General features: G+C 40.0%; 1 protein-coding gene across 9 annotated transcripts in view; it reads left to right on the forward strand.

The window, feature by feature from the left end:
• The window catches only part of Clasp2 (cytoplasmic linker associated protein 2), a 177,086-nt gene that overhangs the window by 75,901 nt on the left and 86,067 nt on the right, over positions 1-15,118 (forward strand). For all 9 annotated transcript variants that reach the window (XM_055601779.1, XM_055601780.1, XM_055601781.1 and 6 more), the window contains 3 exons: positions 4,427-4,506; positions 11,993-12,085; positions 14,444-14,589. In XM_055601779.1, the coding sequence (XP_055457754.1) occupies positions 4,427-4,506; positions 11,993-12,085; positions 14,444-14,589 (319 nt within the window). The remainder of the gene's footprint in view (positions 1-4,426; positions 4,507-11,992; positions 12,086-14,443; positions 14,590-15,118) is intronic.

The raw sequence follows: 15,118 nt of genomic DNA on the forward strand, positions 1-15,118 counted from the left end.
TAAATGAATACATACCATATTTGTCTTTTTGGGTGTGAGTCACCTCACTCAGGGTGAATTTTTTCTGTGAATTTTATGATTTTTTAAAAAGAGCTGAGTAATATTTTATTGTGTAAATGTACTGCATTTTTCTTTATGTGTTCATCCATTGACAGGCAGGCATGTAAGGCATTTCCAGTTTCTGGCAGTTATGAATAGAGCAGCAATGAACATGGTTGAGCAGATGTCTCTGTAGTAGTATGTAGTAGTGCTGTCTTAGTTAGGGTTTTCATCGTTGTGATGAGATGCTGTCTCACTTTCAGTTTTGTTGCTGTAAAGAGACGTTATGATCATGGCAACTCTAATAAAAGAAAATATTTAATTGGGCTGGTTAGTCCATTCTGATAGTACGAAGCATGGCAGTGTACAGGCAGACATGGTGGTGCAGGAGAAGGATCCACAGAAAGCAGGAAGAGAGACTGCCACACTAGGTTAGGAGACCTCAAAGGCCACACCCACAGGGACACACTTCCTGTAAGATCATACCTATTCTAATAAGGCCACACCTCTAATAGTGCCACTCCCTACTCAAACACGTGAGTTTATAGGTGTCATTCCTGTTCAAACTGTCACAGGTACCATGACCAAGGCAATTCTTGTAAAAGAAAGCATTTAGCCGGAAGCTTGCTTACATTTTCAGGGATTTAGTCTATTATCATCATGATGGGGACCACAGCGGCAGACAGGTAGACATGCTGCTGGAGAAGTAGCTGAGAGCAACAAACAGAGAGGAAGGTGGGAGCAGGGAGGCAGTGACTGTTACTCACTGGGCCTGGTTTTGGCTTTTGAAACCTCACAGCACCACTCCTAGTGACACGTTTCCTCCAGCAAGGCCACACTTCCTACTTCTTCCCTGACAGCTCATCAGATGGGGCCTAAACATGCAAATATACAAGTCTATAAGGACCAGTCTCATTTAGCCTCCACAAATGGTATAGCCTGAGGTGCATCTCTTCCCAGCTTCCTGAGGAACCACAGCACTGTTTTCATAGTGGCTATGTAAGTTTGCAGTCCTACCAGCAGTGGTTGAATGTTTCCCTTCCTTGCCAGCTTGAGCTGTCATATGTGTTGTTGATCTTGGCTATTCTGGATGGTGTAAGATGAAATCCCAAATAGTTTTGATTTGCATTTCCCTGAAAGATTAAGGACATTGAAAGTTTCTTTAAGTGCTTCTCAACTCTTTGAATTTCCACTTTTGAGAATTCTCTGTATAGATCTGTACCCCATTTTTATATTGGGTTATTTGTTTTCTTGATATTAGCCTGCTATTAGATGTGTGGTTGCTAAAATTCTTTTTCTATTCTGTAGCCTACATCTTTGTCTGAATAATGGTGTCCTTTGCCATATAGAAGCTTTTCAGTTTCATAAGGTCCCATTTTATTGTTCTTAGTGCCTGTGCTATTGGTATTTGTTCAGAAAGCTTTTTTCCTGTGCCAGTGAGTTTAAGATTATTCCCCACTTTCTCTTCTATCATATTCAGTCTGTCTGGCCTTATGGTGAGGTCCTTAATCCATTTGGAGCTTGATTTTTTTTGTTTGTTTGTTTGTTTTTTGGTGCAGGGTGATAAGTACATTTATTTGTATTCTTCTACATGCAGTCATCCATTTTGACCAGCAACATGTGTTAAAGATGCTATCTTTTTTCCAGTGTGTAGTGTAGTTTTTAAAAAATAATCAACTAGATGTCATTGGTGCGAGGACTAACGTCCAGGTCTTCGGTTTGATTCCATTGATCAGCCTGTCAGTTTTTAGGTCAGTGCCGTGCTGTTGTTTGGTTTTGGTTTTCGTTTTTAAATCATTACAGTTTCTTAGTTCAGTTTGCAGGTGTGAATGGTGAATGGCAGTTTTGTTACTATTCAGGATTGTTTTAGCTAGCTCTGGTTTTGTGTGTTTCCATAAAAAAACTGAAAGTTGTCTTTTCAATTTCTTTGAAGAATTGTGTTGGAATTTTGATAGGAATTACATTGAATCCATAGATTGCCTTTGGCAGGATCTAGCGCCAAACTTTAAAATATCTAATTGGAAAACTCTAAAAGTTGATTTTCCCTTATAATAAGCATTTGTGTATTTTAAGTATTGAATTTTTACACCAAACAAATAGTTAAATGTTTCAGTTAGAGTTAGCAACTAGAACTGTCTGTGTTAACCCAAGCTCAGTTAGGAGGTTGCCTACATTACTTTTAATTTTTTAATTTATTTTTACTTACTTTATGTGTTTGGGTGTTTTCTCTTCATGTATGCTTGTGTACTGCTTGCATGTCCGTAACCTACAGAGACCAGAAGAGGGCATTGGATCCCCTGGAATTGGGGGCAATACTGCTTGCATTACTTGCTTTTCTCTTTGCTCTGACCAAGCAGCTAACAAGAGACAGCATAGGGCCGGAGTGGTTTTGTTTGACTTAGAATTTGAGGGGATGCGTCCTGCCCTGTGTGGAAGACCTGGTGCCTGGACAGTAAGGCAGCTAGTTACCGTGTCAGCAGTCAGGATGCAGGTGCGCAGGATGCTGGTGCTCAGCCAGCTCCCTTTCACTTTTTATTCTAGCTCAGACCCCAGCCCATGGAATGGTGTCATCCACACTTAAAGGTGGGTTCCCTCTTCTCTTAACCCTTTCTGGAAACACTCTTATACATATACCTAGAGGTACCTGACTGGATTTTAAATACAGTTGAATTGATTATAAAGGTTAGTCATCACAATGCTCAAAATGTTTCAACTCTTAGAGCACTGCAGAGTTTGAATCTTCAGGTTAGGCATACTCAGTGGATTTTGGTGAATTAAGAATAAGAAAATAGGGCCGTAATGATGGCTCATTGGTTAAGAACACTGTTGTGGTCGGGGGGACTTCGGAAACTCACAGACTGTGCTATGACTGCTGAGTACCTGGCCACAAATGGGACCTTATATCACTCCTTCCAAGGAAGGGGACATTATATCCCCTTTCCCTTGTGGAAGGAGGGGAGGAAAGAATGTAAGTGCTGGAGGAAACAGGAAAGAAAAGTGTAAGGCCGTGAATGTTCTTTCTAGGCATTGCGTGGCTGTGGCATTCTTCTCTCACAGCCACCTTGATTACATGCACAAGACTGGGTCTCAGCCCTGTCGGGGCGGGGCTTGTGATGCACCAGTCCTCCCTGAGGGCTTACACTTAGTGGTCGATGTGGGAGGGAGACATCTTCTTCAGTGGTGTAGCTCATGTTTCTGTAAACAGACTCTGAAACAACCCGAATTAAGCTCTTGCCCCTTCCCCCGCCAAAGAGAGAGACAACAGTAAAAAGACACAGCTTTGAAGAGAAGGGAATCAGAAATAATGGAAGGGAGAACTAGTGAGATAAGGGGGTGAATATTATAGAAATAAATTATGTGTATGTAAAAAAAGTGTAAACACATTATTGTATCCAATTACGATGTTAGTAAAAACCCTGTAGAACCTTAAAAGAGGTGTCCTTCAGTCTAGGACTCTGCTGTCTAGGGTTAGCTGACTGGTGCTGTCTTTGGAGCACAGTGAGTGGATTCAGCGGGGGTTAGGAGAACTACTGACTTGAACGAGCCGCCTGCCAGCCTTACTGGAGCTTTCTTTACAAGAACAGGAAGGTCCCCACAGAAAGGCGTGAGCCCCCGTTCCTGCACTCTCAGTCTTCCGCTAACGTCACCTCATGACAGAGTAACCGAAAACCATTAAAACTAACAGAAATGGCACTGCAGTAGGTTTTAGATCCAACATCTCAGAAAGAATAGTGGTGGAGCTGAAAGATAGTAACTTAACCATCAGCTCTTAAATAGCTGCTGTTTACTAGCTTGCCAAATTGCTTTTCTGGATACAATATGTGAAAGTTCATGTAACTAAATTTAACTCCAAAACCCTCATTTTTTTCACACGTGTTTCTAAATAAAGCATCTTATATAGATTGTTTCTCGTCATTTTTTGAAATTTAAAATTTAAATTTTTTGTCTTTTAAAGTTTTTAGTTGCTGATTGAGTTAGGTTTTTTGAGACAAGTTTTACTCTGTAGCCCAGGCTGGCATTGAGCTTGCTGCAGTCTGCTGCACAGCCTTCCAAGTGCTAGGATTACAAGCCTGACCATCACACCTGACCATCACACCTCACCTACTGTTCAGCTTTTAAATGGTTAGCTTTTCCCTTTGATTTGTGTCCTTGCTAATGCGTTCACGTTTGTGGGGTTGTACTTCTGTCTTTGTGTTAGGAAATAACCGACTACTACCACGTGCCTTGACTTTTCTGGAAGTTGCCCTATTTTGAAACATTTTCATGTACATTGGAATATCCTTCAAAATTGTGCTGTTGTTCATATCAAAGGGATATTTCACATTGTCCTTATTACTAAGATACCTAAAAATATACCTTAGAAAGCCAATTTCTTTTTAATTAACAGGTGCTTCTAAAGAGGGAGGGGCTGGAGCGGTTGATGAAGACGATTTTATAAAAGCTTTTACAGATGTTCCTTCTATTCAGGTAAGGTTTCCAGGGAAGTGGCATCCTCCATGATACTGTCTCTGCCGCTTCATGTCCTTTTTATCTCCCTTTAAAAATTTTTATTTGGGCGTATAGCTAGATGGCTCATGGGTCAAGCACTTTGTAGTGTAAGCCTGACAGCTGAGTTGCCCTGAAACCCATATTACAATGGAGGGAGAAGACCGACTCCACAGTTGTCTTCTGACCCCGCCCCCCCACCTGGACACACACACACACACACACACACCCCATACACAATGAGAAGAGATGTAGCAGGCAATCTAGTAGAACCATTGTATCTAGGATAACATTAGAAAGAAATAGTTGTCTTCTCCAAGTACTACGACCTTGAAAAAGTCATTGTAGAAAACAGGGAATGTTTTTGCACAACTTTGGTCACAGACAGTCCTGGCACACCTGGAACAGTTTGCCTTGTTGACTGTGAGTGCTGCAAACAGCACACTTCAGGGTTAAAGTTGCAGGGACACAAAATGTATAGATTAGATTAAAGTCTTTATTCTATCCAAGAAATAACTTTTCTGTAACAACCAAGATGTATGCTTTTTCAAAACATTCAGTCCACAGAGGCTGAATCTCCCTGCTGCCAGCAGGGTCTTATTTCATCCTGGATTGACCATCTTCCTTTGGTTGACCCGCGTGATCAAGCACACTGACATTTTGGCTAGGATGGTGGTGGTGCACGTCTTTATTCCCAGCACTTGGGAGGCAGAGGCAGGCACATCTCTTAGTTGGAGACCAGTAGATACAGAGTGAGTTCTAGGACAGCCAGGACTACATACAGAGACCCTGTCTTGAAAAAACAAAAACAGGAAATTTTAAAATGTTTAAAAAAGTTTTCCCTTAAATGAATATATGAATGATACAGTAGACATTATCAAGCCATTAGTTATTGTCATAATTAGATTTTCAAATTAGTTTTTCAGCAGAGCTTAAGTAAAATTAAATCCATGAATTAATCATATTACATTGCAATGTCAGTTGTAAAGTTCATGTTTTTGAAGTAATTAGTTTTGACCCCAGGGAATGTTGGAGCCTGACAAATAGAGACCTGAACGTTTTCCCTCTGGGAGTAACTAAAGGAGTCAGAAAGAACATATCCTCAAGTAAGGCAGTCATTCCTGTCTAATGAACAGGTAAACACAACGTGTTTGCAGCACTCCTACAAATGACATGACCTTCTACCCATTGTTTCTACAATGCTCAGTTTGTGATTCTGTTCAGATGTTGATTGTATGAGTAGAGTTCATGTGTCCTTTCCTTAATGAGGTTCCGTATGTTTCAAACTTTTTGCTACTCTGTATTATGCTGTAATGACGGTTGTTGTTTATAAGATTTATTTGCTTGTCTGTCTGTCTACCTATCTGTCTGTGTGTCTGTCTATCTATCTATCTGTTTTAGGTTTGGTTTGTTTTCCAAGACAGAAAACTGTCTGAGTTGCCCTGGTTGTCCTAGAACTCGCTCTATAGACCAGACTGGCCTCAAACTCACAGAGATCTATCTGCCTCTGCCTCCTGAGTGCTGTGTTTAAGGCATGCTGTTTATGAAAATTTTTAATTTATCTGTAAGATGCTTTTGTTTCCTAGCTTGTTTTTAAAATAAGATCTCGTGTAGTCCAGTTTGTTCTTAAATTTCTGATCCTTCTACCTCCAACTGCCAAGCATGCTGGGACTGCAGGTGCCACCATACCTGGCTCTTACAGGAGCTTCTTGAGGTGTCATATGTATGGAATTGCATAGCTACAGTCCTTTCGTTTTACTAGATTTTGCTATAAAAGATTATTATACCACTCTTAAGACAGATAGGTTAGGTACCTCATTTTGAAGAGTCCTCTGGTGTAGGAAAATGCTTTATCTCACTTTCTTCTATGGTCCTTCCTTACCGCCCCCAAAAATATAGAGACAGTCTGAAAAAGAAAAGTGAAATGTGCATTTCCTCACACACTGCATGCCCTTCTTATCACTCAGAATGCTGCTTCTGCTACAGGGGTCCCTGCTGAATGTGGCCTTGAAAAGATTGTGGAGCTTTATTTGCATACAGCCTTACACTGTGAGCTGTCTTGCTCACTCAAAGGAAAAGCAGGCCTTAAGTTATTTAAGGTCTTGAAAAGTTACTGGGAAGCTTTAAAAAGGCTTTGGATTTGAGTGCATTTAAAATCTATTTTTTCTCTTGAGATACTTCCCTCTCCCTTTGTATTTTGTAGCTTTTCATATAAAGGGATGGTTAGTGTTCTAGGAACAGTTGTGAAACTTGGCTGGATGTGATCATTGTTCATTGTTCTGTGTGTTCCACCAGAACTGGGTTATTACAGTATCACGGCTGCCCAGCTTGGGAAGGAGAACGGGCTTCCCAACCACCCATTGCACCACCGTCATTGCCCTGGAGACTGTTTCTTCAATGCCCACGCTAGTATTAAAGTAGGGTTTCCTTTCATTAAAGCTCCAGCATAATGGTGGTGAGTTAACTGTGCTTGCTGTCCTCATTGTCCTTCACGGCTTCTGTGAGGTCCTGGCCAAACCCTTGCTGTTGTTATGTGTTGTTGTGGACAACAGACCACCATTGCCTAAGGATCAGCTGCACTGGCTGTGTTTAGAATGAGGAATGGTTACTGTGTACTCCAGGATACTGTGATGAGTAAATTTGGCAATGCCAGGAAATTCATGGTAAGCACATGCTAGCTATTACTACCACCCTAAACACTAATACATTCTTTTTTTTCTCTCATCTTTCTTCCTTTATTTTTATTTAATAGATCTTAAAATTAAAATATAATGAGTATCCCTCTTTTGCGTTCTTCCCTCCAACTTTTTCCATACTCTCCTTGGAGCGCCCTCTCAAATTAGTGACCTTATTTCTTATTATTATTATCACATTATGTAGAGATGAACTGGGTCCATTTTTGTTGATTATATGACTATAATTACAGGCTGACCATTTTGTATTGGTTAACCAGTTAGGGGCTTGGCTCTTGGAGACACTGATTCTCCATCTCTCAGCAGTCTGTAGTTGCCTGTAGTTCTTTTGTCTGTCTAAGACTTTTCTCCTTCTACATTTGCATATCTGTTGATACTCTCATTGTTTGGGCAGCTGTTTCACAACAGACTTCCTGGTGTTCTGGCTCTTAAGTCTTTCCACCCCTCCTCTGAAATATTCCCTGAACCTTAAGTGTAGGAGTTTTACTGAAGATGTACCCATTGGGACTGGCCTCTCCATGTCCCCAGATCTCCGCATTGTGTCTAGCACGTGTGTGTCTGCTGCCTCCAGAATCAGAAGAGAGTTCTGGATCCCTGGGGTTGGAGTTATAGATGGTTGTGAGCCACCGTGCTGGTGCTATTGAACGCAGGGCCTCTGCAATAGCAACAAGTGCTCTTAACCACTAGCCCCAGTTGTGTTTTTTTTGTAATGGTCTTGGCTTGCTATAAAGAGAAGATTCTTTGATGAGTGAGATAAATTACCTGTGGATGAAAGGATGAGTTTTAGAATGTAAGTTAGAAATTATGCAGTAAAATGGCAGTAGTAGGTTATCTTCTAAGATCCATGACCTCACAGTGCAGAGCAGTTGGCTGGGTTTCGAGCAGCAAGCATGTTTTTCCTCCTGCTGGGTGTGTCTAAGTCCAATTAGACAACAGTTAATCACCACAGAGATTCAAGTTACTACTATTGCACCTTTATGTAGGTATTTGCCACACTGGTCAGGGCTCTGATTCATAGGCACCACTGCTGTATGGGATCAATTGCTTCCCTTCCTTGCTGGCTTCCATAGTACTACTGGCACTATGGAAGCTAGAACACAAGAAGGAAGCTTTCAGATTAGATCCAGCTTAATTTATCCAAGCCTTATCCGTTCTATGTTCTGGGTTTTCAGCAGCAGTGTCTTCCCTTCAGCCTCTGAGGGCAACAGCAATAGCCTATATTATTTTGGGAGTCATTTGGACTACCCTGACCAACAACTTGAATGGAGGCTTCTCATGCTTGGTACTGTGGTTTCTGTTCGGTAATCTATAGCTCTTGTAGGGAGCATTGTTAGCCAAAGCCCAAGTGGTGTAACTTCATCTAAGCGTGGCATGTGCGTGTGCGTGTGTGTGTGTACATTACATGTAATTTAATTTTGGATAAGTATAAAATAGCATGATCCCTTGAGGCTTTGCCAAACAATCTTGGTGTTGTCACTCAGCTTTTCTGTATTGACCTCCCTCCACTCCCTAGTTTATAGCCCTCCTCCCCGTTTTCCCAGTTTCCTCCTTCATATTGTACTTGGTGACCTCCTTTTCATTTGGGTGAAACATCAGGTTTTCTTTTTGTTTTGTTTTTTTGAGATATGGTTTCTCTATGTAACTGTCCTGGCTGTCCTGGATTCACTTTGTAGACCAGGCTGGCCTCGAACTTCCAGAGATCTGCCTGCCTCCGACTTCCAAGCACTGTGATTAAAAGTGTGTGCTTCCACACCTATCTGAAACATCAGCTTTTTTTTTTTTTTTTTTTACCACCTCTCCACTTTCATTCATGAGTTACCTACCTCACATACTGAATTTTTGTTACCTGATCAAATTGCTTTCTCCCAGTCACTGGCTGCAGTGCCCCTGTTGCTCATGACCTGCATACTTTGCACAGTGCTCTGCGTCTCCGGCACACAGAGGTCCCCAGCAGTCATCTTTTCCACTGGCCTGTGCTTTGCTTCTCACCCAGGCTTTGGTGCTGCAGGCTCTTGCAGTAACATTATTCATAATGCATTAAAATCTTGTGTTTCTGATTTTTAAATACTCTGCAAAAACACAACTATAGATATTTCTAAACTTAACAGTTTTTCTCAATCTCATAGCCCAGAAAGTGCTTCTGCAGAAAGGTAGTTACAGATCACACAGCACAAGTGCTCGGCAGTCTGACATCTACACTGTTAGATTATGTTATGTTCTGCAGCCATCAGAGGGCTGCCTGGCTTGGTCCCTATTGCAGGACTATTGGCCATGGTCCAGGGCCAGTGCTCCACACCTGCTATTTTCTGATTTCTCACCACACTCACAGAGATCAGTGACCTTATGTGAGTTCCAGCTCCTGCTTTTTAGAGGCTTCTTGCTCTCTCGTAAACATTGCTAGGTTTCACTATTTAAAAAGAAGTGGACTGATAAGATGGCTTGGTACATAAAGGAGCTTTCATTAAAGCTGCCAACCTGAAGTTGAACTCTCAAACCCACATGGTAAAAGGAATGAACCAGTTGCACAAATGAAAAACTGAGTAAGAGGTATAGTTTAGTGGCAGGTACTTGCCTAGCATTCACATGGCCTTGGGTTTGAGTGCCAGGAATAGAGGGGTGGGAAAAAAAAAATTGGTGTGTGTGTGTATGTATACATTTATATGTATGACTACATATCCTCTAAATGCTGTTTTTAGGTCCATATCCTTTCCTGTTGAGCTGTCTGTTCTTGATATTTTTCTCTTTAAAATGATGTTTTTTAAAACATTTTTTTTTTCATGCTGGGCATGGTGGTGCATGCCTGTAATCCCAGCAGTCAGGAGGCAGAGGCAAGCAGATCTCTGGGAAATTGACCAAATTGTTCTACAAAGCATGTCCAGGATAGCCAGGACTCTTGTTACACAGAAAAACCCTGTCTCAAAAATCAAAGCAAACCAAAAACTTTTCACAATATATTTTCGTCATATTCTTTCCCCTCACCCCAGAATCTTCCAACTTCCTGTTCTTTTTCTCTCATTAAAACAAAACAAAAGCATTGGAGAGATGCCTTGGAGGTTAAGAGTACTGGCTGTTCTTCCAGGGGTCCTGAGTTCAATTCCCAGCACCTATATGGTGACTCACAACTGTCTATACTACTGTAGTTCCATGGGACCTGATATCCTCTTCTGGTATGCAAACATACATGCAGATAACACACCCACACACATAAATAAATAAATAAATACGTCTTTCAAAAGACAAAACAAGAACAGCATACACAAAAGGCATAGAGTTCATGTAGTGTTGATGAGCTATTCCTCAGCACAAATACTGCCCTGGAATGTGATGATATACCCAGTGTCAGTCTTATAAAGAGTGAAAACTGATTTGGTGGGCAGGAGAGATGGAGAGATGGCTCCACAGTTAAGAGCACTTGCTTCTCTTGCAGAAGACACAGTTTGGATTCCTAGCACCTATATGATGGCTCCCAACTATCCTTAACTCCAGGGCCAGCATATCCAGCAACTTCTGATCTCCACAGGCACTAGGCACACATGTAGCACATGTACATATATGTAGGCAAAACATTCATACACATAAAATAAAATTTAAAAATTGGGAAACAGTGCATGTGTGTGAAGAAAACTGATTTCCCTCCCCCAGCAACTGTCAATTGGTTAGAGAATCCGTTTGCATCTTCCTATCTCATTACTAGGATGTTTGTACTTGGTATTTATTTCTAAGTCCACCTGCATTTGCATCCTTACCTTTTTCTAGCTTCAAATCACTTAACATTATCACAGCACCTAAAACCCAACTGAGTTAATCGTCTTCTTCATTCAGTTTGTTGCAATAGCTGTAAATCAGTGTTTTCCCATTTTACTCCCCTCCTGTTTGTCTGTTTCACATCTATTTCCTTTACAAATGAATCATTCTTTATTTGGCCAATTAAATATTCATACTCAGTTTTATTTGGCATTTTCTTTCAGGGGTCTCAGAGACATCTCAAACACAACTTGTTTAAAATCAGAATCATAATTTCCCCTCCGACCCTTGATCTTCCAGTGTTCTTTACGTGGAAGCCTTTACTCAGTCAGCTAGGGAAGTTCGAAACCGAGAGCTCACTCTGCAGCTGAGTCCTAACCCAGTGTTCTTACCCGTGGGTGAGGAGTGGGGAGTGCGGGGAGAAACAGCTTAAAAATGACACCGTTAATTTCTGTGGTGACCTTTCCCTTCTTTCATGGTTTAGAGAATGTCTTTACATTGTCTTCCAGTATAGTACCTTGTACTACAGTTAGGCGTGCTGTTTATAATAAGTATATTTACCACGTATCATAAATATATTTATTATAAAATTTTGCCAAAAAGACCTGTTTTGAGTTTTCTCTTCCCTTTTGTGGTGACACAATGTAGCCAAGTAAGTTATTTGCTTACTCTATTTTGGCAGTAGCAATTTTTTTCAAATAGTTTTACAAAACTAAAGTAAAGTATGTCTTTTAAACAATATTTTATAATAGTATATGAATGTAGTTTTTGAGGTACTGCTTCTTTTTTGTTCCTCCTTGGACATCTGCTCCATTGGATGCATGTTTGAGGTTGTTCACATGGGGACAAATAGGAAAGGGGGGCAGCAAGAAAGGACGTTGGGGCATCTGTTGTCTGTAATGGTCTCCAATGAAAGTGGTGGCAAGAATGTAAAATGACCTTGTTATATAAAAGGCTATTTCAAACACTGGTGCTTAATTTTGTTATCCACACCAAGAAATGTTGCTATAATTTTAAATCTTTTCTTTAAGATCTATTCTAGTCGAGAACTTGAAGAAACGTTAAATAAGATCAGGGAAATTTTGTCAGATGACAAACATGACTGGGACCAGCGTGCCAATGCGGTGAGTTTTTCATTCTTTGTATTTCCCATCTCGTCCAGTTCAAAACCTGATGAGACTCTGTGATGAGCTGGGGCACAAGCTGATAGTGGTTAGAATTAGAATCTGATGGGTAACGATTCTCTGTGGGAAACATGGAATTAATATGTCGTATCAGCTTTAGACTAAGTTTTTCTTCTATCTTTGCTGATCACATCAGTGCCTGACCCACAACCTGGTTGTCTTGTCTCCTTGGGTTGTTTGTGAGGTTGAGAGAGTTCTGACCTAGCCTCTCTCGAGTCACATCGCTGCTTGTAGGCACCATCATCAGTGCACCCTGAGGCAAGAGGGCGTGCCAGCATTTGTTCAGCATTAACATAATTTCACAGCAATGTGTCCTTTCATCTGACTGTCTGCTCTCTAGTGACTGTAATGAACGTGGGTGAATGACTGACAAAACTTTTGATCATCCTTAAGTTAGGAATAAGTTATTTACAGTAGATTGCTTGAAGGAAGTATTTAATGACTCTTAAAATAATGGTTGTGTTGACTTAAGTTCTATATTGTATTTTACATTTTGTGATGTTGTCAAATTTGGCCAGATTACAGAGAGTACTTCAGTATCCTCAAGAAACCAGGAAAGGGTCTATTTGAAGAAGCCTGTTCTCTCAAAGGTCCCTGTCCTGACAAATAGTGCTTTTATGACGTTATGCAATACAGATTGTTTCCCATCTCTGTTAAGAAGTCTGTAGTTTTGAATGTTTAACATGTTCTTAACACAGAAAATAGTGCTCTGAATTTGTTTAAGTATGATTTTTATTTACTTTTCATTCTAAATCATGAATAAATCAGCACTTAAAAAAAAAAAACTTTGTCATGAGTGACCTATGAAGAAACACCACAGGTTAAAATAAAAGATATAAACTTGAACCTGAAGGGTTTTGTTTTCCTTTAAAGGCAGTTTTTTAGAAACAATTAGTCTGAATGGTTTTAGAGTATGACATTTTCTCTGTGCATCCAGACGTGTGACGACATAAACATTGCACTCTCCATTCCTTTTATTAGAACTAAGGGATGCTTAATTTCTCGCTCTGTTTTATTTAATAAATTGTGCCTCTTCAGTATACCTATTATAGATGTTAAGCATGTCATAGTTGCTCAGATATTTATTGAATGCTAATCAATGTGTACATACATTGTTTAGTTTAATATTGGTATGTGCAACTTACTAAAATTCACATTTGATGATTTTATAGATTTTTAGGTTTTTTTTTTTTTTAATGATGTGGTGGGGTTGTTTTTTGTTTGTTTATGTTCTGTTTTTGTAGATAGGGTCTCTCTGGTATCCTTGGCTGTCCCACAGCTGGCTGTGTAAAGTAAGCTGTAAAATTCACAGAGAAAGAGATTGGCCTACCTCTGCCTCCTGAGTGTTGGACTAAAGGGGTCACCACCAGGCTCAACCTTAATGATGTAGTAAATGTCCTTGTGCTCCCTTTCCCCCTTGGTATGGAGTTAATAAGTACTCCCAAGCCTTGCTCATACTTGTAACAGTTCTGTTTCAGTAGGCTAGAATACTTACACGTGGGTTCTTGGTTAAGAATTCATGCAATTTTAGTCAATGAATGAAGGCTGTAGTCCTTCATAATTTTACTCACAGTTTTGAGCATTTATTTTCTTTTTGGTGTTGTATGCTATCAAGTTTGTAAAGGTTTTGCCTCTCTGATGTGCAAATACTATCTTTCTTGCAACTTTGGTTTCTGTCAGTGCAGCTGAACAGTTTTGTGTATTTACTTTACTGAGTTTATTATTTGGTTTTCTTTTGCTCACCATATTTTCATTTTTTATGAACTGATTGTTTCTTATTTGCTTAGGGTATATGAGGCCTTTGGTTTAAGCTTAAGCTCTCTCTCTCTCTCTCTTCTCTCTCTCATACACACACACACACACACACGAACACAGTAGGGAAGGGAGAAGGAAAAGGAGGGGCATTAATAGATAATGATAGTGGTTGTCCAACATTGTGAATGTTGTTAAGTACCACGTGTTAAAACTTTTAAAATGGTAAAATTCATGTAATTACATTTTGTTGTACTTAAAAAATAATGACTTAAAATTTAAATTTACTTTTTTATGTATATATGTGTTTGTTCCACATCTGTGTAAACTTGTAATGCCGTTTTTCCAGAAAGCTTTTTGTTGTTTTATGTTTATTTTCATGGTGCGTTCAGTGCCACTAAAATTTTCGAATTTAATTATGTAAGTGTAATGAAACCCATACAGTTCATTTTAAAGAAAAACCCTTTAAGTGTGTAGATGATATAGTTTGGATACCTTTTCTGCAGACTTCCAACTTTTATATCAATAATGAAATTTCTCTTTTAGCTTAAGAAAATCAGATCGCTGCTTGTTGCTGGAGCTGCACAGTATGATTGCTTTTTCCAGCACTTGCGTTTGTTGGATGGAGCGCTTAAGCTGTCCGCCAAGGATCTCAGGTCCCAGGTGGTCAGAGAAGCTTGCATCACTGTTGCGTAAGTGTTTCTTGTGCGGAGGGTTTTTTTGTCTGTTTTTGCACAGGAGCTTACTGTACAGCTCTGGCTGTCTGGGAACTCACCATGTAAACTAGGCTAGCCTCAAACTCACAGAAATCTGCCTTCCTGGGCTTTCCTGAGCGCTAAGATGAAAGGTGTGCACTACCATACCTGGAATGGTATTTTTTAATGAATGAATGCAGTACTCATTGAATCAGAGTTCAGTAAGTAATGCAGTAGCAGGATCACCCCTAAAGAAGCTAATATATGGCCCCAAAATCACTTTTATTATGCATAACAAATTCATTTATCTTTGTTTTTGTTATTCTTTAAATCTTCTTTGTACTAAGATTGTAGCACAGTGATAGAGTACTTGCCTAGCATGTGTGAGGCCACGTGTTCAAACCCTAGCACTAGATAAAAGATATCTTCCACAATCTTTATACTAACACCCTGCTGATAGTCTTTCTTTCTTTCTTTCTTTCTTTCTTTCTTTCTTTCTTTCTTTCTTTCTTTCTTTCTTTCTTTC

The sequence above is a fragment of the Psammomys obesus genome, unplaced genomic scaffold (assembly GCF_907164565.1).
Source record: "Psammomys obesus unplaced genomic scaffold, mPsaObe1.curated_primary_1811, whole genome shotgun sequence".
In the NCBI taxonomy this organism is placed as follows: Eukaryota; Metazoa; Chordata; class Mammalia; order Rodentia; family Muridae; genus Psammomys; species Psammomys obesus.